This window comes from Anthonomus grandis, chromosome 17, assembly GCF_022605725.1.
Source record: "Anthonomus grandis grandis chromosome 17, icAntGran1.3, whole genome shotgun sequence".
NCBI classification, from domain to species: Eukaryota; Metazoa; Arthropoda; class Insecta; order Coleoptera; family Curculionidae; genus Anthonomus; species Anthonomus grandis.
The window spans coordinates 14,606,071-14,630,025 of NC_065562.1; the positions used below are offsets into that span (position 1 = coordinate 14,606,071).

The window sequence follows — 23,955 nt, forward strand, 5'->3', positions numbered from 1 at the left end:
ACATTATTAAATTTCTCTATGACGCCAAGTTGGCTTTAAATAAGTTAAACGGCAACAAACTTGCAACTGTTGCATATAAACTTAACCGCGCATTTAAAACGTTTATTACCTGACCAATACACTAAGGTTTTAGACACAGTTAAATATATTAGGGCCCTGCATGTTACAACATAACCGTAAACGTCAAAAAGACACATTATAGGGCCACTTAAGTAGTTAAAGTTGCAGTTTTAATTTCTTAACTGCCCCCCACCCCCTATTTACTGGCTTTATGGGGCTGATATTGTCGAAGAAGTTTATGATGGAAGATTTTATTGGGTACATTGAGGTTATACGCAGTTACTAAAATATTTTTAGTTATAATACTATATAATCTAGTTATTTAGTTATTTAGTTAGTTATTAATTTAGTTATAATACTATATTTTAGATATAATACTAATACTATCACAGATTTAACTAGCTAACGCAATTGCGTTAGCTAGTTAAATCTGTGATACTATGAATTATTTGGGGTAGGTAACATGTTACCTCTTTGGGTCATATTTTCTTGATATTTTATATACTCGCGGAACGATTTACGATAAAGTTTAATAAACAAATCCGGATTGGAAGGGTCAAAAGCTTCTTTTAAAAATTAAGCCTTAACCGAATCTAAGAATGGGCGTTAAGAGATTTTCTAATTTATGTAGTCGCTTTAAAAACAATTTCGCGCCACTCGATGGCAATTTCTGCGGGAATTGAATTAGTCGCTTGGCAATCGGTTATATAGTCCAGAACCATGAAAAACATATAAATCGCCGGGAAAAAACCGCGAAAGCAGAAGCTGCATTACTACATTTTCCTAAATTTTTCTCGTATTATGGGATTATTTTTGTGATTTAGGTGTCTCCCTTTTTAGTTTATAGTGGAGCTACTTTGCCAGTAGTTTCCAGATAAAATTACTCAAAATGTAAAAATGCCACCATTAGCATTAATTTATTTGTGATGTACCTGGAAATGTACATTGAGATACAGGGTGTGAATGAATAGTTTCATTTTTAAAGGTGGTATCACGTTTTACGGCCTATATAAGTGAGAAAGAAGTAAAAACTACTTTAATTGATTTATTATTTACTATTCACTTTCCTGGATGTAACCCAAACTTGGTTATGATTAAATGGAACATCATCTATATTTTAATACAAAACTTTTAATTATAACTTTCAAAATTATAATTGCCTGGAATAATTTTAAAAAATTAACTGCCTAAAAAGAAATTATTTTGTATTTACTCATGTTGAGTTAAGAGGAATTAATTAATAATAATTAACTTAATTTATGTTTCTTTAAATCCTTGAATTAAAGTATATTTTTGGTACCTAGCGATTTCATAAAAATGTGAGAAAAAACATTTTACTACTCAAGTGGCTAAATAACTACCAACTACCTGGAATAACAACTTGTGGACTAAATGCCTGGAATGGAAAAAAAAATATTCCAGGCAATTGAGCTATAAACAGGCTTAGCTGCCCAAAATATAACTAAATAATTAATTTATGGTTTAACTGCCTGGAATTTAAGACAAAATTCTTCTATTCATGTCGCTGAACCACTGAATTTTTTTATAATCCAATGTCTAACTGCCTGGAATAACACCGTTATTATAAAACTGTGTACCTGCAATTAAAAAAATAAATAGATTTCAAGCAGTTGAGCAACAGGCTCTATTTAAAGACGAATATGAGGCTCAACTGCCTGGAATAACAAATTCACAAGGCCATATTAAAAACGAAGAAATATATGCCGGGTGTCAATGATATTAAATAAAAATCGTATTTTGGACTAAAAAATAGAACGAACATGAACAAAATGAGAAAAGGGATCAACTGCTTAAGAAATTAACAGACATTAACGCATCAATATACATATACAGGAAAAAAAAACACTGTCTGCCATTTTAAATCAGATTTTATTATTTTAATATAACTGCTTGTGTGCAAATTTTAAAAACTAATTCATCTACCTCCAAAAATGATAGAATAATAATAATAATAATAATAATAATAATAATAATAATAATAATAATAATAATAATAATAATAATAATAATAATAATAATAATAATAATAATAATAATAATAATAATAATAATAATAATAATGAAAAATAATAATAATAATAATAATGAAAAATAATCAAGTTCACCTTCAAATGACTTATGACTTTCAAGGTTCTGTAATTTTAAACTATAGGCACTTTTTGGACCAGATGCTTAAGAACTTAAAAGAAATTATCGAAAAATTTCCTTACAATTTTTTTTAATTTAGTTCTAAAATTGGTTGAATTAATTTTATGAAAAAGTCAAAATATTGAAAAATTCACATTTTTGCTTCCATTAAAATTCTACAAATTGCTATTAAATTTAGTCGATTTTAATGAAAAAAAAATCATTAAAATTGCATTCTTTAATATTTTTAAAAAAATCAGTTATGAAGAATTTCATAAATGCAAGGATAAAAGAATGCAATGAAATTTCAAAATAATTTTTTAAGTTCAACTGATTTTCATTAAAATATTTAAATAATTAAAAATCCAGTTTGCTTAGGATAATAAAATTTAAATGAATAATTTTCATGAACATATTTAAAAAAATCCTTAAATATTTATTGTTTTAATATTAGTGAACGCTTGGGATAATTTTAATTGTATTAAAAGTACTTAGAATTTCACTATATTTGAAAATATATTAATATTCAATAAATTAAGCAAAAATAAATTATAATGCAATTTTACATTAAAATCCTACGAATTTCATTGCTTAATATTAATGAAACTACTGGGTTGAATTAAATTTAATAAAACCAATTTGAAATAAAAATGTAATGAATTTAATTGAATTCTTAAAAAATCTTAAATTTTATTGCAGCGTATAGTTTTCATTACATTTTAATGAAATGAATTCATGCTCAATTTTTATGAAATTACTAAAAAATTAAAAATCCAGGTTGCTTGAAATAAATAAAATGAAAACATTCAAAATTTCATTATATTTTAATGAAGTTAATATGAAAAATTCTCGACACATTAGATGCTTTAAGAATTCAATGAAATTCATTACATTTTTATTTGAAACTGGTTTTATTAAATTAAGATCAATACAATAGTTTCATTAACATTAACCAATGAAATTCGTGGGATTTTTATTTAAAATTGCATTTTAATTTATTTTTGCTTAATTTATTAAATATTAATTAATTTTCAAATGTAATGAAATTCTAAGTACTTTAAATTATAGTAATTAAAATTATCCCAAGCATTTATAAGTATTAAAATAATGAATATTTAAGGATTTTTTAAATTATAAAAAATTTCATTATAAATCTAAAAAATTCCACTACAATTCCATAAATTTTATTGGCTTAACATTAATGAAACCACTGTATAGAATTAGTTCTATGGAAATCAATTTTTAATGTTAAAGACTAATTAGAGTCATTAAAATCCAAATAGTCATAAATTTGATTGCATCGTATGCTATCCGTTGAATTTTAATGAAATTAATCTTAAAAATTCTCTTATGTTTAAATAATTAAAGAATTTAAGTGATTTTAATTAAAATACTAAAAAATCAAAAATTCAGGTTGCTCGAAATAAATAAAATGAAAATATTTAAAATTTCATTATATTTTAATGAAGTTAATATGAAAAGTTCTCAACATCTCAAGTGTCACTAAAATCCAAAAAGTAATAAATTTCATTGCATTGTATGTTATCCGTTGAATTTTAAAGAAATTAATTAAAACAATTCTTTTATGTTTAAATAATTCAAGAATTTAAGTGAATTTAATTAAAATACTAAAAAATCAAAAATCCAGGTTGTTCGAAATAAATAAAATGAAAATATTTAAAATTTCATTACGTTAAAAATATTCAATACATTTTAATGAAGTTAATATGAAAAATTCTTAACATTTTAGATACTTTAAGAATTTAAGTGATTTTCATTAAAATATTGAAAATTTTAATATAAATCGAAAAAATTGCGCAAAAATTCCACAAATTTCATTGGCTTAACATTAATGAAACCACTGTGTAGAATTAGTTCTAATAAAACCCTTTTTTAATGTAAAAATCTAATAAGCGTCATCATAAAATCCAAAAAGTCATAAATTTCATTGCATCGTATGTTATCCGTTGAATTTTAGTGAAATTAATTTTAAAAATTCTCTTATGTTTAAATAATTTTAGAATTTAGGTGAATTTAATTAAAATATTAAAAAATCAAAAATCCAGGTTGCTCAAAATAAATAAAATGAAAATATTTAAAATTTCATTACGTTAAAAATATTCAATACATTTTAATGAAGTTAATATGAAAAATTCTTAACATCTTAGATACTTTAACAATTCAAGTGATTTTCATTAAATTATAAAAAATTTCATTATAAATGGAAAAAAATTCACTACAATTTCACAAATTTCATTGGGCTAACATTAATGAAACGACTGTGTAGAATTAGTTCTAATGAAACCAATTTTTAATGTTAAAACCTAATGAGTGTCATTAAAATCCAAAGTCATAAATTTCATTGCATCGTATGTTGTCCATTGCATTTAAATGAAATTAATTTTTTTAAATCTTTTAATTTTAAATAATTCAAAAATCCAAGTGATTTTCATCAAAATATTAAAAATTTTATTATAAATCGAAAAAATTGCACAAAAATTCCACAAATTTCATTGGTTTAACATTAATGAAACTTAGACACCGTGTAGAATTAGTTCTAATTAAACCAATTTTTAATGTTAAAAACTAATGAGTGTCATTAAAATATAAAAAGTCACAAATTTCATTGCATGGTATGTTGTCCATTGCATTTTAATGCAATTAATTTTTAAAAATCTTTTAATTTTAAATAATTCAAAAATTCAAGTGATTTTCATTAAATTATTAAAAATTTTATTATAAATACAAAAAATTGCACAAAAATTGCACAAATTTCATTGGTTTAACATTCATGAAACCACTGTGTTGAAATAGTTCTTATGAAACCAATTTTTGTGTCATCAAAGTCCAAAAAGTCATAAATTTTATTGCATCGTATGTTTAAATAATTTTATACGTATAATGTTTAAATAATAAAAATTTTTAAATAATTTAAAAATTCAATTTTTTTTATTGAAATACTAAAAAATCAAAAATGCAGTTTGCTTGATAATTGTAATGAAAATATAAAAAGTTTCATTATAATTAAAAAAAAATAAAAATCTTGAAATGTTTATTATTAAAAGCATTTTAATCAATTTCAAAATAATTACACAAAACTCCTATAAATTTCATTTCATTAATATAAAGGAAACTACTGTGTTGAATTAGTTTTAGTGAAAAAAATTTAATATCTTGAAAAATGAACTTCATTAAAAAACTAAAAATCAAACATTTCATTACATCCTAAAATACAAAAAAAAAATTATGTAAACCTAGAAACTTTACTAATGACCTAACAAAATTGAAAACGAAATGAAAAAAAGAATAAGAAACCATATTTATTATATACCTATAATTATCATAATATAATAATAAACACAATTAAAAAAATCAAAGAAACACTACAGTGTACCCCTACATTTAATTGATTATTCAACTGTAATCCTCTACATAATATCCATTTTTGGCCAAAAGCCTTATACTTGCAAAAATTTTGTTTTAAATAATGACAGGATTGTACATAAACCTACGCCTGAATTTTTTTAAATAATACTCGTATCTACTAATTAGCGCATCTAAAAATCTTACGTTGACCTTACGTTCTTTGTCCCTACATACCAATTTGTTTTACAAATAGGAGATTGAAGAAGTGAAATTAACTCTGTGGACAAAAACACTGAGGTTACAATGAAATAAATTTTCTATACGAAGCCATCCCAACTCGTCAATTTTAAATGATACTCTGTCATCTAAGGTTAAATATAAATTGTTTAAACAGGTTTGAAATTTGAGAAAAGGGATTGACTGGCTAAGAAATACTGAATAAATGCCTCAAAATATACAGGAAAACAGTCTGCCATTTTAAGTCAGATTTTATTATTTTAATAAACTGCCTGGAAAAGAAGAGTAAAAAATAACTATTACTAAGATGAAACAAAAAATCCAATCCAAAAACCTAAACTAAAATTATACAAAAATCATCAATTTTTAACCGTTTTCCAGACAGTTGCGTGCATGGTCAAAATCAGTTCAACTGCCTGGAAAAAAATCATTGCAATTTTGAGGTAAAAAATCCACGACCGATATACAAAAGTGCATATCGAGCAATATTATGGGAAATCTATGGATTTAGGGTAAATGCCTCATTATATGTGCGCCACTGTTAAAACCTCCCCGCATTTTATTTTGAGAGAAGACTCGGTCGGTCCGTAAATTAGCGCCCGGATTCCACTTTTTCAGGTTTAGCCGCAACTGCAGGAACATTGCTCCCGGACGGCGAAAAACTAATTATAAAACTTAAATAACACGCTGGACAAGTAAATGCACTTCGTTCTGCTTATACTTAAAACTAGCCTGGCCGAATGATGTCGCACATCTACCCTCCAAAATGACTTTAAAATTACAGTTTTAACCGATGGACATTCAAGGAAAAACGGAGCGGGATGTTGGAGGAGGAAGAGAAGGGAGTTTTTTTTTAACAATTTTGAGAGATACGGATTTCTACTTAGACGTTGTTACGTCGAAATCCAATCATCCCCGGACTTTAACAAAGTTTCGGCGCCTCGGAGCCGTAAACATTTTCAATTTTAGCGACACCCGAATTCCCAATTTCCCATTCGGTAACGACGTTTTAACTTAGTTTTCACACAGTCGCTCCTCGGCCGGCATTACGCCCGTAAAACGGTGTGTCGGAAACAGACGAATCATTTTAGAGAGATTTAAGGAGAAATTTTGAAAATTTCTGATAAAATATCGGACCGCGGTAGTATATTAATGGAAATCTAGGAAAATTGGACTCGTTTTGATATCAACCCGTTACGAAAATAATTCTCTTCAGGGCACTTCTAGAAAAAGTCGGGTTTTTGATATGACGAGTAGTACACAGGCACTCTTTAATATTCTTTTATAATCTATGTTAAAGGATTAGGAGGATAAGGAGGACAGTTACATACCTCTAGATATCAGAATTTACCTCTTCTCGTCATTGAGTTTTTTTTTCCTTGGAGACAGATTTCTCAAGAACCATTGATGATAAGAAAATGAAACAACAGTCAGAATATTGAAAACATTCTTTTAAAATATAATTAAAGGATTCGGACAGTTAAAGTAAAATTTCTTTGAATATCCTTTAGTCCAGGAACTTTTTCTCGTCATGGAGCTTATATTTGGCCTTAATGATAGATTTCTCAAGAACCATTGAGAACAGTATTTTTCTAAAAGAAATACAACTCCCTATTTGATAATAATAGGTGGAAAAACTGGCTTTTGTCGAAATTTTTATTTATGTCAAAATTAAAAATTGCACGTAATATGAGTCTCAACTGCCTGGAATTAGATAAATTAATATTTTTCTTCCAGGCAGTTGAACATATTTTTGGCTCCCAACTGCCCGGAATTAATTAATCAATATTTTTCTTCCAGATAGTAGAGAAAGAACTACTACTCCTGTTTGCCTTAATGAAGTCCAATTTAATAATAATAAGTGAAAAACTAGTTTTTGTCTCATTTTTATTTATTTCCAAGTTAAAAATTGAACGTAATTTAAGTCTCAACTGCCTGGAATTAAAAAGTCAAAATTTTTCTTCCAGGAAGTTGAACATATATTTGGCTCCCAACTGCCTGGAATTAATTAATCAATATTTTTCTTCCAGGTAGTAGAGAAAGAAATACTACTCCTGTTTGCCTTAATGAAGTCCAGTTTAATAATAATAATTGAAAAACAGGCTTTTGTCTCATTTTTATTTATTTCCAAGTTGAAAATTAAACGTAATTTGAGTCTCAACTGCCTGGAATTAATAAATCAATATTTTTCTTCCAGGCAGTTGAACATATATTTGGCTCCCAACTGCCTGGAATTAATTAATCGATATTTTTCTTCCAGGTAGTAGAGAAGGAAATACTACTCCTGTTTACCTTAATGAAGTCCAATTTAATAATAATAATTGAAAAACTGGCTTTTGTCTCATTTTTACTTATTTCCAAGTTAAAAATTGAACGTAATTTGAGTCTCAAGTGCCTGGAATTCATAAATCAATATTTTTCTTCCAGGTAGTTGAACATATATTTGACTCCCAACTGCCTGAAATTAAATAATCAATATTTTTCATTCAGGTAGTAAAGAAAGAAATACTACTGTTTGCCTTGATGAAGTCCAATTTAATAATAATAATTGAAAAACTGGCTTTTGTCTCATTTTTATTTTTGTCCAAGTGAAAAATTGAACGTAATTTGAGTCTCAACTCCCTGGAATTAATAAATCAATATTTTTCTTCCAGGCAGTTGAACATATATTTGGCTCCCAACTGCCTGGAATTAATTAATCAATATTTTTCTTCCAGGTAGTAGAGAAGGAAATACTACTCCTGTTTACCTTAATGAAGTCCAATTTAATATTAATAATAATTGAAAAACTGGCTTTTGTCTCATTTTTATTTATTTCCAAGTTGAAAATTCAACGTAATTTGAGCCTCAACTGCCTGGAATTAATAAATCAATATTTTTCTTCCAGGCAATTGAACATATATTTGGCTCCCAACTGCTTGGAATTAATTAATCAATATTTTTCTTCCAGGTAGTAGAGAAAGAAGTACTACTCCTGTTTGCCTTGATGAAGTCCAATTTAATAATAATAATTGAAAAACTGGCTTTTGTCTCATTTTTATTTATTGCCAAGTTGAAAATTGAACGTAATTTGAGTTTCAACTGCCTGGAATTAATTAATCAATATTTTTCTTCCAGGTAGTACAGAAAGAAATACTACTCCTGTTTGCCTTAATGAAGTCCAATTTAATAATAATAATTGAAAAACAGGCTTTTGTCTCATTTTTATTTATTTCCAAGTTGAAAATTGAACGTAATTTGAGTCTCAACTGCCTGGAATTAGAAAATCAATATTTTTCTTCCAGGCAGTTAAATCATATATGTTTGACTTCCAAATGCCTGAAATTGAAAAATTGAGTGAGTGAAAAATTGAACGTAATTTAAGTTTCAACTGCCTGGAATTAAAATTTTTTTATTTTTCTTCCAGGCAAAAACTGGCTTTTCTCTAATTTTTCATTTATTTCTAAGTGGAAAATTGAACGTAATTTAAGTCTCAACTGCCTGGAATTAGAAAATCAATATTTTTGTTCCAGGCAGTTAAATGATATATGTTTGACTTCCAACTGCCTGGAATTAATAAATCAATATGTTTCTCCCAGACACTAGAAAAAGAAATACTACTCTTATTTGCCTTAGTGTTGCCCTATTTGATAAAAATAGTGGAAAAACTGGCTTTTCTCTAATTTTTTATTTATTTTTAAGCAAAAAACTTAACGTAATTTGAGTCTCAATTGCCTGAAATGAAAAAATTAATAGTACTCCTATTTGCCTTAATGATATCCTATTTGATAATAATAGTTGAATTATTTATTTCCAAGTTGAAAGTTGAACGCAATTTGAGTCTCAATTGCCTGGAATTGAAAAAAATAAAATTTTTCTTCCAGGCAAAAACTGGCTTTTGTCTCATTTTTTATTTATTTCTAAATGGAAAATTGAACGTAATTTGAGTCTCAATTGCCTGAAATTAAAAAATCTATATTTGCCTTGGTAATACCCTATTTGATAATAATAGTTAAAAAAGTGGCTTAAATTCTCATTTATTATAAATAACCGATGTATTCTACATCCAATGGTGAAAACTGAACTTAAATAACAACGTATGTTAACACCGACCTGGTAATTCGTTCATAACTATGCAAAGCTCGTACTAATCCCCCAATCTGTTCCCTACTACCCCCAATGATAAATAGTTCCTAAAACATTATTAATTCTAACGAAAATTACCCCCATACTCCCGGATAAACGAGCCGAAAAACCAAAAGACAAAAAAAAAACGAGCGAAAGTTCAAATTAAGCCGCGAGTTCTTCGCTCCACATCTGGGCACAACAATACCCGAGTAACGCTAAACATCCCCGCCGAGTTATACACCAACGGTTCGGCCCAACAATTTAATAACAACTTCATAGTACGTACCGAAAATTAAAAACTTTAATGCGAATTTACCCGGAACGAGAACAACAAAGTTGTCGGGAAAAATGGCGCGCCGATATTATCAGCCGGATGAAGCTGGAAAACGGCTTTTGCCAGTTTATTCGTTGGGCACTTGTTGCTTTTCCTGGAGAGTGATTTTATCTGCTAAGTGGTAAAGTAGATTGGCAATCACTTAAGTAAGCGATCTTGTGGTAAGCAGTCGTGGATTGATTAACAAAAGATTTAGTTCTTTGTGTCAATGTAATCGAGGGATTTTTCTACACATTCTGGAAATACTCAATCGTTTTTGTCTCATCACCGCCTGGAATATTTCCGAATGAATTTTATTTTAAGTTATTTTTTTTCCAAGCAATTAAGCTCTTTTTTCCCTTATAAAAGTTTTATGTTAAATATAGACACCCGGGGGGTATTGCGAGCAACAGGTAGCTATTACAACGTCGTCCTCCCTTTCCTCATTCTCCCGTTCTGCGGCTCAACAGCTTTTTAATAGACCTTTTCCGTGATAAAGGGCTTTTGCTCTTCCACTGTGCCCTTTTACTGCTTTATATTATCGTTAACGATACATTTATCGCTTTTTCGTATATTTCAATAACGCTTTGATTAACCCCTTCAAAAAGCCCAATTTTGGAATTAAAAATTGACAAAAAGAAGTTCAATTCCTGAGAAATTATCGATTGTGTCAAAAAATTTGATTTTATTTATTTAGTTATTGTCTAAAATAAATACAATGTTTAATTGTCAATCTGACATTATGGGAATTTTTTTTACCACTAGAGAGCGTAATTAAAAGGTCAATAATTTAAGTCTAATTTTCTCCGGAAAATGTCAGCTTAAGGTACTTTGTTTTAACATAATTAGAAACCTTGGAATATTTTCCATCATCTTAGTCAAAAACTCATTGGCGTACCGACGTTCGTAAACTAGAGGTAGTGAAAATGTTTAATTGTTTAAATGGGTATAATCCGATTTTGTTTAATTTGTGCTTTTTTAAAAGTGAAATTTAAGTAGTTTTAAATATTGTATCCAGTAGTACGCAATAGTTTTTAGTGAAATTGGTAGGAGGACTCATTTAAATTAAAAACTGTTTAAATTTAAAAAGTTTTAATGGCACTGTATAAATTTTATAGCAGAATCGAAAACCGCAATTGGCTATGCTTTTTACTTTTCTAGTTATTGTCGAAATAAGATTTTTTTACGCTTAATACGGATATGTTACTTGGAATTAATAATTATTGGGTTTCTTTTATTTATTTGGCATTTCAAATTCATAAGAAATTATTTCAGGCAAAAAAAATTAAATTTCAGGCAGTTAAACTCTTTTTAATCAAGAATTTCGTTAATAATCGTAAAGCGGAACTTTAATTTAATTTAATTTATTAATTTTAGGCAATTGAGCCATAATTTATTAAACATTATTTCAGGCAAATTAAAATTAAATTTTTGAAATTCCAGGCAGTCGAGTTTTTTTTAATTAACATTTTTGTTAAATTTTATTACGTTGAATTTTAATTATTTTATTGAATAAGTTAAATTTCAGGCATTTGAGCATTTTTTAGTCAAGATTTTCATTAACTTTCGTAAAGTGAAATTATGAAAAAATAATTGATTGATTTTAGGCAACTGAGCCATAATTTATTAAAAATTATTTTAGGCCAATAAAAAAACAAATTTTTGAAACTCCAGGCAAGTAAGCTTTTTTTAATTAAGAATTTCGTTAAATATCGTTAAGTGAAACTAAGAAAATATCATTGATTAATTTTAGATAATTGGGCCATAAGAATTTAATTTAATCTAAATCAATTAATTATTTTGAAAAAAAATCCAGGTAGATTGGTTGTTTTAATTATAATTTTTGTGGAACTTCATTACATTGAATTTCAATTAATTTATTGATTAAGTTAAATTTTGTAAAGTGGAATTAAGAAAATTTAATTGATTGATCTTAGGCAACTAAGCCATAATTTACTAAAAATTATTTCAGGCAAGTTAAAGTAATATTTTTGAAATTCCAGGCAGTTGAGTTTTTTTTAATTAACATTTTTGTTAAATTTTATTACGTTGAATTTTGATAATTTTATTGATTAAATTAAATTGCTGCCAGTTCAGTTATTTTTAATTAAGAATTTCGATAAATATCTTAAAGTAGAAGTAAGAGAATTTTATTGATTAATTTTAGGTAATTGGGTCATAAGAATTTAATTTATCCTCAAGCAATTAAATATTAAAAAAAAAAATAAGGCAGATTGATCGCTTTAATTGAAATTTTTGTTAAATTTTATAACGTTGAATTTTGATAATTTTATTGATTAAATTAAATTGTTGCCAGTTCAGTTCCTTTTAATTAAGAATTTCGTAAAATATCATAAAGTGGAAGTAAGAGAATTTCATTGATTAATTTTAGATAATTGGGCCAAAACAATTTAATTTAATCTCAAGCGATTAAATATTTTTAAAAAAATTCAAGCTAGATTGATCGCTTCAATTAAAATTTTTGTTAAAATTCACTTGATTAAATTAAATTTCAGGCTGAACACTTTTTAATTAAGATTTTTGTTAAATTTCCTAAAGTGGAATTAAGAAAATTTAATTGATTGATCTTAGGCAACTAAGCCATAATTTACTAAAAATTATTTCAGGCAAGTTAAAATAATGTTTTTGAAATTCCAGGCAGTTGAGTTTTTTTTTAATTAACATTTTTGTTAAATTTTATTACGTTGAATTTTGATTATTTTATTGATTAAATTAAATTGCTGCCAGTTCAATTATTTTTAATTAAGAATTTCGTTAAATATCGTAAAGTGAAAGTAAGAGAATTTTATTGATTAATTTTAGGCAACATTATTAAAAATGATTTCAGCCTAGTAAAAATAAAATTTTTGAAATTCCAGGCAGTTGAGTTTTTTTAAGCTAACATTTTCGATAAATTTTATTACGTTGAATTTTTATTATTTTATATTTTATTAATTAAATTAAATTGCTACCAGTTCAGTTATTTTTAATTAATAATTTCATTAAGTGGAAGTAAGAAAGTTTCATTGATTAATTTTAGGTAATTGGGCCATAAGAATTTAATTTAATCTCAAGCAATTAATTATTTTAAAAGAAATTTAAGGTAGATTAATCGCTTCAATTAAAATGTTTATTAAATTTCACTTAGTTTATTGATTAAATTAAATTTCAGGCTAAGCACTTCTTAGTTAAGATTTTTGTTAAATTTCCTAAAGTGGAATTAAGAAAATTTAATTGATTGATTTCAGGTCATGAAGCCATAATTTATTAAAAATGATTTTAGGCAAATAAAAAAACAAAATTTTTTTTAAATTCCAGGCAAGTGAACTGTTTTTAATTAAGAATTTCGTTAAATATCGTAAAGTGGAACTATGAAAATTAAATTGATTAATTTTAGGCAATTGAGCCACAAAAATTTAATTTAATCTCAAGAAATTAAATATTTAAAAAAAAATCAAGGTAGATTGGTTGTTTTAGTTAAAATTTTTGTTAAATTTCATTACGTTGAATTTCAATTAGTTTATTAAGTTAAATTTCAGGCTGTTGGGCACTTTTTAATTAAGATTTTCGATACATTTCGTAAAGTGGAATTAAGAAAATTTCATTAATAGATTTTAGGCAACTAAGCCATAATTTACTAAAAATTATTTCAGGCAAGTTAAAATAAAATTTTTGAAATTCCAGGCAATTGAGCTTGTTTTAGTTAAAATTTTTGTTAAATTTTATTACGTAGAATTTTGATTATTTTATTGATTAATATAAATTGTTGCCAGTTTAGTTATTTTTAATTAAGAATTTCGTTAAATATCGTAAAGTAGAAGTAAGAGAATTTCATTGATTAAGTTTAGGTAATCGGGCCATAAGAATTTAATTTAATCTCAAGCAATTAAATATTTTTAAAAAAATTCAGGGTAGATTGATCGCATCAATTAATTTTTTTGTTAAATTTCACTTAGTTTATTGATTAAGTTAAATTTCGGGCAGTTAAGCATTTTTTAGTTAAAATTTTCATTAAATTTTGTAAAGTGGAATTAAGAAAATTTAATTGATTGATTTTAGGTGACTGACCCATAATTTATTAAAAATTATTTTAGGCAAATAAAAAACAAAATGTTTGAAATTCCAGACAGTTGAGCTTTTTTTTGATTAAATTTTTTCTTAAATTTCATTACGTTGAATTTTAATTGATTAAGTTAAACTCTAGGTGGTTGAGCAATTTTTAGTTAAATTTTTGATAAATTTTGCACAATACAAAAAAGTAGAAAGTAAAACGAAGAAGATTTTATTAAATAATTTTAGGTAATTAAGCCATAGACAATTTATTTTAATTCGCTTTTGTTATTGTATTTTTAAAGTCTCTTTTTGCTAGAGTATATACAGGAACCATAGAGAAGTAGTTTGAGATAGGATACCATTGATCAAAAGTTCAACTTTTTTTCCAAAAAGTCGAATTTTTCCATATGTATTAAAAAAGCTTTTAGCGATTTTAATAGAGTTTTTAGGTTTTAAATGATAGGTAGTAAGGCCACTAAGAAATTAGAGGTGATTTGATTTCTCCAGGGATGGACTTGCAGCAATTGTGTTCAATTTTTTGGAATAAAACGCCGCTGTTTTTTTGAACCTTTGATAAAAAAAAATCGTCTTTAATTAAAAAAGTTTTTGAGGTACTAGAAATATTCTTATATGAAATTATTTAAAAATGTCCTTTTTTACGTTTAACCTTTTTAAAAATATTCCAATTATTTTATAGGAATATTTGCAATAAAAGATTGGAATAGAAAAAAAATTGGTCCAACCAAAAATATTGTAACTGTCTAAATTTTTAATTCAAATTGATGCTTCTACCCTCAAAATAATCCTCAAGAATTTCACTATTTTGCCGTGAAAAAATTATGAAAGTATTTCCAGTGGTTCCCAAGCTATGACCAAAAATGTCTGTTAAAAAATAAAAATCATAAAATTAGAATTTGGTTTTAAACTCTACAAATTTCGTAGCTCTTGATGGACCTTGGATGACAAAATCGCCTCTAACTCATAAAGTTTTTCAAGTACAAAAAATGTTTATATATGAAATTGTTTGACAATAATTAGACTTTTTTTATGTGACATTTTTGAAAAAATATTCCAACTATTTCATAAAAATATTTTCAGAAAAAGTGAAAATTTAAAAAAGAATGAAGAAAAAAAATGGCCGAAGCAAAAATGCCCTAGCAATCTAAATTTTTATTTCAGAGTGACGTTTCTAGTCGTAAACTTATCCTTTTTTTTCGTGAAAAAATTATGAAAATGTTTCTAGTAAATCTCAATTTATGTATAGAATTCATAATATTACAATTTGGTCTTCAAATCTTCAAATTTAGTGACTTCTGGACCTTGAATGTTAAAATCGCCTTTAACTCAAAAATTATTTGAGGTATAAAACCGTTTATATATGAAATTGTTCAAAAATAGTTGGACTTTTCTTATGTGTACTTCGTTTAAAAATGTTCCTATTAGATATTTTTTTTAAATGAAGGATCTTTGTATGGCATTTTATTTTTTACACAAAAACGGTACGTCGAAGCGCAAGAATTCAAAGGTTTTTTTTTGTGAGATAATTTGTTTGTCTTTTTTTTTGCTAGAAATTAATAGTGTTTCGAAAATAACAAATTTAAAAAAAAAACTAGTGGTCTATCATCTATGGTCGGCATCCTATCTCAAACTACTTCTCTATATGGTTTCTATATTATACTCTAGCATTTTTAACCAATTGAATGGGGACACTCGGTGTATTTATTTTGGTTCATATTTAGAAATCTTTGGCACATGACTAGTGCCATGCATATGTTAAGTGCTTAAAAAGAGATTGTTTTATTTTTAACAAAATCGGTGTTTTTGAAAGGACCATTGATCAAACCTTAAAATCAACTTTCCCATTAAAGAGTTCCATGTCGATATATTTATTTACATTTGAAAGCAAATTTGATGTATTTTCTTAACAAAAAAAATTCGATAATTCCAGGTAATCCAGCCCCACAATTCCGATGGCTAAAGGACGGCGAACCGATCACAGAATTTTCCACCGACCCCTTTTACAAAATAATATCGGCCAAACTAGAGGACGGAGGCAGTTATCGCTGTATCGCCTCAAACAAGATCGGATCGATTTTAAGCGAAGAGAACAAGATCATCGTTGCATGTAAGTACTGTAGGCGTTCCTCGATTCCTCACCTTTAAAACTCCCTTTACTCCACAGATATGGACGTATTTAAAGATCAAACTGAGAGCACTATGACAGTGATCGCGGGCAGTGCAGCCATCTTAAACCTTCCGGAAATCGATTCAGTACCTGCCCCAGATGTAACCTGGCAAACTGACGAAGGGGTACTGCCCTATGCTCAGAAATATGCCAAATCTAAGACGAATCAGCTGATCATTTTGGCTACGGACCCGTCGGATCAGAAACCTTACAGGTATGGTGAGAAATGTATGAAAACCAGGATGAACGTTGGTTATTTTGAAAGAACTATTGATAAAACCAAGAATGACTTTCCTGAATTTTTTTAACCTAAAATTCCTTTAAGCTCTTAATGTAATTATACTGCTGCACTCCTTCTTTGTCGCAACTTCACCTTTAACCAATCAATCGGCAATGTTACCATAATAACCAAAGCCAGAGAGTAATAAAAAATTTATCACAGTGGGGATTTAAGCGATTTTAATAGACATAATTGATTTATCACAGTTGTGTTTCAAAGGTATTCGTTCCCTTAATACTTAAGAATATATTTGTTTCTTACAGGCGTGGAGGTAATAACAAAATTATCACAGCAGTAATTTTACTAATTTATTAACCCATAACCAGCCGAGAAGTTTTGTTACAAATTAATCATTGTACTGATTTTAAAGTTCCACTAATCAGTAATATTATTTAACATTTCTCAATAACAAGCAATATCTATTTACTTATCAGCTAGGATTTGATAAAATATTCATCACAACATACAAAGAAAATCACAGTAGTGATTTTACGAATACATCAATTAGTAGTGAATAAAAAAAATGTTTTTCTTGGTCAACCTGGAATATAATATAATAAAATATTTTTGTCAACTGTGATTGAAGACATTCCTTTTAAACAGTGATTTTTGAGACAAGTGATTAGTATGTCTTCAAAGCTGTATTTTACCGTTAAAAAAAATAATCACTGTAGTGATTTTTTAAGGTCAATTTATAAAACTGCACTTTTTAATTTCGTCAACCTCGAAAAAATAAAATATTTCTTATATCAGTGATTTAAGTGCATCAGTTTTTCTTAGCAGTTATTTAAAATATCCCTTATAGGCCTGGATATATTTAAAAAATTATCACTGTAGTGATTTTTAAATGTAGAGTCAAAAAGAGTTTTCCCTTACAGAAGTATAAGTAATTTAAAAATTATCATAATTACAAAATTTTCAGAAAAAAATGTTTTGGCGATTTTCTCGACTTTCATACTCAACCAGGACTTATTATTTAAATATTATTTATAACAATTTCCACTTTATTTATATTTACATTTATTTTTCATTAAACTGACTTAAAAATTAAACAACAAAAAAACACGAATTCTAAATTGTCTTTAATTTAAAATTAGTATTTCTTGAATTGTGCATAATTTAATAGGGCATGACATGCAAATTGTCTTGTCCAAGAAATCTACTTGGAACATTTTTTTGCTGTCTTTTAGGATATATATATAATTTTTTTTTTAATTGTGAATCTAATCTATTTCTTTTAATCTCATTGTTGATTGTTAAATCTCATTTATTATTTTTTTATCCTGAATTTTTCAATTTTGTTTTAAATACTTAATAGCGAAATATGGAATATTAAAAAGTGGATTATCAAGTTCCTTAAAGTGATCAGAGTGAGAAGCAGAAAGCAAAAAAAAACTGAATTTTTAATTTCTCCTAAAATTTGAGATTATACGCTAAAAAATCTTATGTAAATATTATTAGTTTTTCTATTGCCTACAACTTAAATTGAGCTATTTTTGTTTGAGGAATTTAATCGTAAAATAATTTCTTCGGTTTTATTAATAGTTTTCCTAAAGTAGCTAAATTTGCAGGGTCAAATTAACCTTTTAAAAGATAATGGATAGATTGTGTAAATCAGGTAATGAACCTTTTAAAGTGCAGATAAAGTCCATGCTTCTACATTCAGTGAAAAATAAAATCCTGGTTATTGATGTTTATATAGGGAGCATCAGGTTACTACAGGATATTATCGGTCTTTTAAAGCCCTTTGAATTATTAAACCAGGCCAAAAGCCGGTGTGACCCCCTCAGTCCCTCTCAATTTAAATTATTAAAGATATTGTAGCCGATGAATTTTCAACTGAATTCTTAATTTAGTTATCGTACGTACGAGTGCACCCGTTTTGTCATGAATTAAAAATTACCGCGGACACGAATAATTGAATTAATATTCACGTTTTTTTTTCCAGTTTTCGTTTTAATTAATTTAAACAAAAAAATCCTCAATAAAATGACAAATTTCCAGATAGTATCTGATCCAGGCGACAATCAATTAATATCTATCATACAGCGTGACCGCTGACCCATTATCCGATTTTGGAAATCCATTTGTCATCGTTATTCGGGTAAACATTAAATTCCTTTTAATTTACCCGCATGCGGTTGAATAAAGTTTATTTCGTAAACATGGATTGTGGATATAATGTGTCATAAAGCCTGGTTTTTTGATAGTTCAATTAGAGTCAAGTCATCAAATACTAATAAAAGAGGTCACTTTATTACTATCCTCTCCTAATTCTCAGGCTAAGATAAGGATATAAAAATGAAATATCGATTTTCCCACTTTTTTTATTACAAAGAAATATACAAGAAAAATATTACTTTATTATTATCCTCTTCTAACCCTCAGATTGAGATAAAGATAAAAAAAATCAGAATTTTGAAAATTCGAATTTTCCACTGTTTTTCTATATGAACGTTTTACTTGTGAAATAGTGCTCGGATCGCCTGGAAATATTGTTGCTTTAATGTTGATGATAGTGATGATAATGAAAGAGATCAATGATGCCAAAAAGAACTAAACAAATGGTAAAAACGATATTCGATGAATCTTATTTTGAAGCAAAAAAAAATATATTAAAATGAAACTTTTATGGGTCCTCCGTGAAATTCTGGAGTTTCCAAGCTATTTTCTGGAAAAGTTTCAATCAACTCTGCTATGATGCTTTTTTGGCCCCATAAAATGTTACCGAAAACAAGGATTATACATTCTTTATTCAACACCAAAAAGAGAGAATTAGTAATAATTTTTTTTTGTATTTAAAACGTTGAAGGTCATAGTGATCTTTAATTCTATTAGCAATTTTTCCTTCCCTTATTTTATTATAAACAAACCCATTTTTGTATCAGAAAAATCAATAGCCCTGATCCTTCAGTTTTTCAGCCTCTCACAATAGATTACATAAAAATGCAGTCATTTTCTCATGAATGTGGATATACTTATTTCCACCTTATATAGCATTCTTCTATTTTAAGTCGTTAAGTAGCGTATTATCCTTATTCAGAGTACTGTCTTTACAGGTGTACTTTTTTTCGTTTTAATTATCTTAATATCTGTAATACAATCTTTGGGAAAAGAAGGCTCTATGAAGGCAAGTACTATCCACTTTCCTCCTTACAAACAAAACAATTTTTGTATCAGAAAAATCAATAGCCCTGATCCTTCAGTTTTTCAGCCTCTCACAATAGATTACATAAAAATGCAGTCATTTTCTCATGAATGTGGATATACTTATTTCCACCTTATATAGCATTCTTCTATTTTAAGTCGTTAAGTAGCGTATTATCCTTATTCAGAGTACTGTCTTTACAGGTGTACTTTTTTTCGTTTTAATTATCTTAATATCTGTAATACAATCTTTGGGAAAAGAAGGCTCTATGAAGGCAAGTACTATCCACTTTTCTCCTTAGAGTGTTAATGTCTTTAGTGCAATACTCAGTTACCATTTTCCTTTTTAATTTTATCCATCCATGCTTCTTATTCTTTTGCGAGTTTTTTTCATCGTCATACATTTCATTGAGAATATTCAAATTTTTCATATCCGTCATCTCCCCTTGATCTTTTTCGTGCTGTATGGATTAGAGATTGAATTGATCCAGATTGTCGGCCTATTATTTTAGGCAAGCAACTACTGCAAGTCAATGACTTTTTATTTTCTTGAATCACCTTCAAATCAATTTCATTAAGTACTACACACTTAAATTTGAACCATATTTTGCAAACCTTCTTGCACAATTTTTTGAAACTTCAAGTCTAAAACAGCCTAAAATTAGCCGACGTCTTTTATGAACGCCCTCAAACTTAAAATCACTTAATTAAAATCACTGTCGTGATAAATATTTTATTGCTTCCAGGCTGACCAGTAAAATCATATTTTTTTTATAAATTACTAGTTAATGTATCCGTAAAATCACTATAATAATTTTTAAGTTCAATCACTGCTGGTATTTTCTCTGTAACTTTTATGTTGTGTGTCCAAATCCTCCAATCACTGCTATAATAAATATTTTATCAAATCCAGGCTAATAATTGAACATATATATTACTTTTATTGATAAATATTAAATATTATTACTGTGATTAAAAAAGCTTTAAATTCACTACTGTGATTACTTTATCTTGTGGGGTTAACCTTAAATCACTGAATACCTTGCAAGGTTGCACATTTTTAAAATCACTGCTATGATAATTTTGTTATTATTTGCACGCTTATAAGAAATAAATACATTTTTAGATATCAAAGGAACAGCTAAAATCACTGCTGATATAAACATTTTATTGCTAATCAAGTCGATGACGCATTTTTTTTTAAATTGTGGCAACGTTCAGAATCACTACCGTGATTATTTATTAAATCACTGTTGAGAAAAATATTTTATGATTTCCAGGTTGACCAATAAAACCATTTTTTTTCAATCACTACTTGTTGATGTATCCGTAAAATCTCTACTAGGATTTTCTTTGCAGCTTTTATGTCGTGATAAATATTTTATCCAATTCAGCCTGATAAGTACAGATAAATTGCTAGTTATTCATAATTAAACTATTCATAATATAAACACTACCAGTTGACGTAACCATAAAATCACTATTGGGATTTTCCTTGGTAACTTTTATGCTGTGATAAGTTAACAGATATTGGTTTTTATTGAGAAATGTTAAATAATATCACTGATTAGTGGAATTTCAAAATCAGTACAATGATTACTTATATCATTTTACGAGAACTTCTCGGCTGGTTATGGGTTGATAAATTTGTAAAATTATCTCGACTCGAAAATTTTGTAATTTTTTTGAAAAATGTATTTGTGAATCTTTAATAAGACTTTAAATAAATTAAAAGAAAAAAAAAACAAATTATTCGTTTTTTCGCCAGTTTCTCCTTAAATGTGATAAGATGTCTCCTATATAAATGTTTTTCATCTTCTACTAAAGATTCTCTCTATTTAAATTTCAGTATAAGTTACACTATGTATAACTTACAAACATACGACATGCATCTTTTTACCAAATAAATAGACACAGAAGTAATTACTTCTTTCAGTTTTCTTTAAGTTGGATATTATATCTACTAAAATTATGCGTAAAAAATCATCTAAATTAAGGAAAAAAATTAAGATAAAAAATTCGGGTTTCTTGCGATTTTTTTGTGTAAAAATGTATTATTTAGAGATTTTTAATGTTTTTATTATCTACAACTTTTGTGCATGATATTTTAGGCTAGGAGGTCATTTTTTACAATAATTTGTTTTCAACCCCTAAAATTACCCTCATTAATTTTTTTTTCAAATTAATAATTCACTGGTCGTTTTTTTCTAAAAATTATTTCTTGTAAAATTTTATAGTAATGTACGTGAAGAAGCCGCTGGTATAGTTAGTTCGAAAAAAAAAAATTCTGAAAGAATTTGATACGGGGATACCGGAAAAATGAAAAAACCCAAACTTTGAAGGCCGATATCTTGGCTTCTATGGGCAATATCAGGAAAATTTTAACGGTGTTGTCTTAGTTTCGTTTTTTTGAATCCAACGAGACTATCCGCAAGGTCATAACTCCCATAATAGCCAAGATATGGCATTTTGAATGCTCATTTTTGGGCTCAAAACCGACGTTAAAATTACTCGTTTCCTTAGTTCTGCTCGGATCCTCTTATGACCCGGTGTTTTCGTGATGTATAATTGAGGAGCAGACTTTTTAGATGCATTTTGTCAATTTTTTGTAATTTTGGCAAATAAGCAAAAACTTCTTCTTGTCTGGCAAGAAATTTATCGAAAATATGATATACCCGAAGCATTACAACAGGTAGCTGTAAAGTCGAAAGCTTTTTTCCGCGTTTTAATAACGTTTGAAATTGCTTGGATGGATCGTCATTTCTGTAGAACAACTCGGTCTGTTGTTTTGTGATCTCTTAATAATAATCCGTTTGGCCGCACTGATCCCTTCAATTTTCTTTAAAGAGGTTAACGCAGTTTTTATATCGTAAACAACCCAGTCCTTACCAAGTTGTCTAACGTCTCCCTTCTTGGAGTATATCTCATGATATTTTGTAGGTGTTTTTATTGTACTGTAGGATCGTGTAACTTTTTCTATTTGCCCGAAAACACGATCCGCTGGCAAATACGAATGGCCGCGTACCGGAAAGGTAAGAACCACAAGTGTAATGACAAACAAATGGCAATAAGTCCACGGTGCAAGGATAAACTTCTGTTAGTTTGTCTACTGGTAATGGACATATACCATATAGAAAGTCCAAGGTATTTTCATTATTTAATTTGCATGGGACAAAGTGTATTTGGAACGTCTATTGTGGCATAATACTGTAGCAAAGTGTATATAGTTTGCAACGCCATCTTTGGTTGAAAATTTGAAAAAAAGGACAAAATGCATATGGAAAGTCCACAATTGTTTAAATAGTTTAAAATACAAATTCCTCAATTTCCGAAAAAAATCATTTCTGTTTAACATAAAAAACGTACATTTTTACTAAATTGCGTATAAATTAAGAGAAAAAAATAGAAACGAAAAAAGTGGTTTATGCATTCAAATATCCTTTAAATTTCATGTAAAATTTTGCAGTTTTAATAAGGTTTCTTAAAATGTTAACTGATTGATTTTTACGAGATTCTCTCTCTTTAAATTCCAGTAAAAGTTACACTATGCATAACTTAAAAACCTATGACGTGTATATTTTTATTATATAAATAGAGAAAAAAATTAATTAATTTTGTCCAATTTTTGAAAAAAAATTTCCAAGGCTCAAATGCCTGCAATTAAATAAAAATTGCAATCAATTGTCTCAAAATTGTGAAATAATGTATCCATGACTCATATACGTGGAATTAATTGGAAAATTGACTAACCGGACTTAAAACTGTAAAAAAATTTACGATTTAATTCCTGAAAATTCTATAATGCTATTATGGCGCAATATGGAAATTAAATTCATGAATAATTGCATAGAATTTAATGAAGAATGACGTGATTTGCACCACGTATCTTTATTTTGATTTGTTAGAAAATGTGGTGGTTATGAGAAAACCATGTATAAAACCAAAAAACTTAGTTTACTATTGAATTATTTAGACAAAAATAGCGCAAATAGAGTGCCACGTCGATGTGTATGTTTTGATTTATCAGAAAATTAGTGCCTTTGGGAAAATCGTTAATGA

General features: G+C 27.5%; 1 protein-coding gene across 5 annotated transcripts in view; it reads left to right on the forward strand.

The window, feature by feature from the left end:
* LOC126746477 (protein sidekick) overlaps nt 1-23,955 on the forward strand; it is a 255,169-nt gene that overhangs the window by 172,362 nt on the left and 58,852 nt on the right. For all 5 annotated transcript variants that reach the window (XM_050454758.1, XM_050454757.1, XM_050454759.1 and 2 more), the window contains exons 3-4: nt 16,233-16,409; nt 16,467-16,683. In XM_050454758.1, the coding sequence (XP_050310715.1) occupies nt 16,233-16,409; nt 16,467-16,683 (394 nt within the window). The remainder of the gene's footprint in view (nt 1-16,232; nt 16,410-16,466; nt 16,684-23,955) is intronic.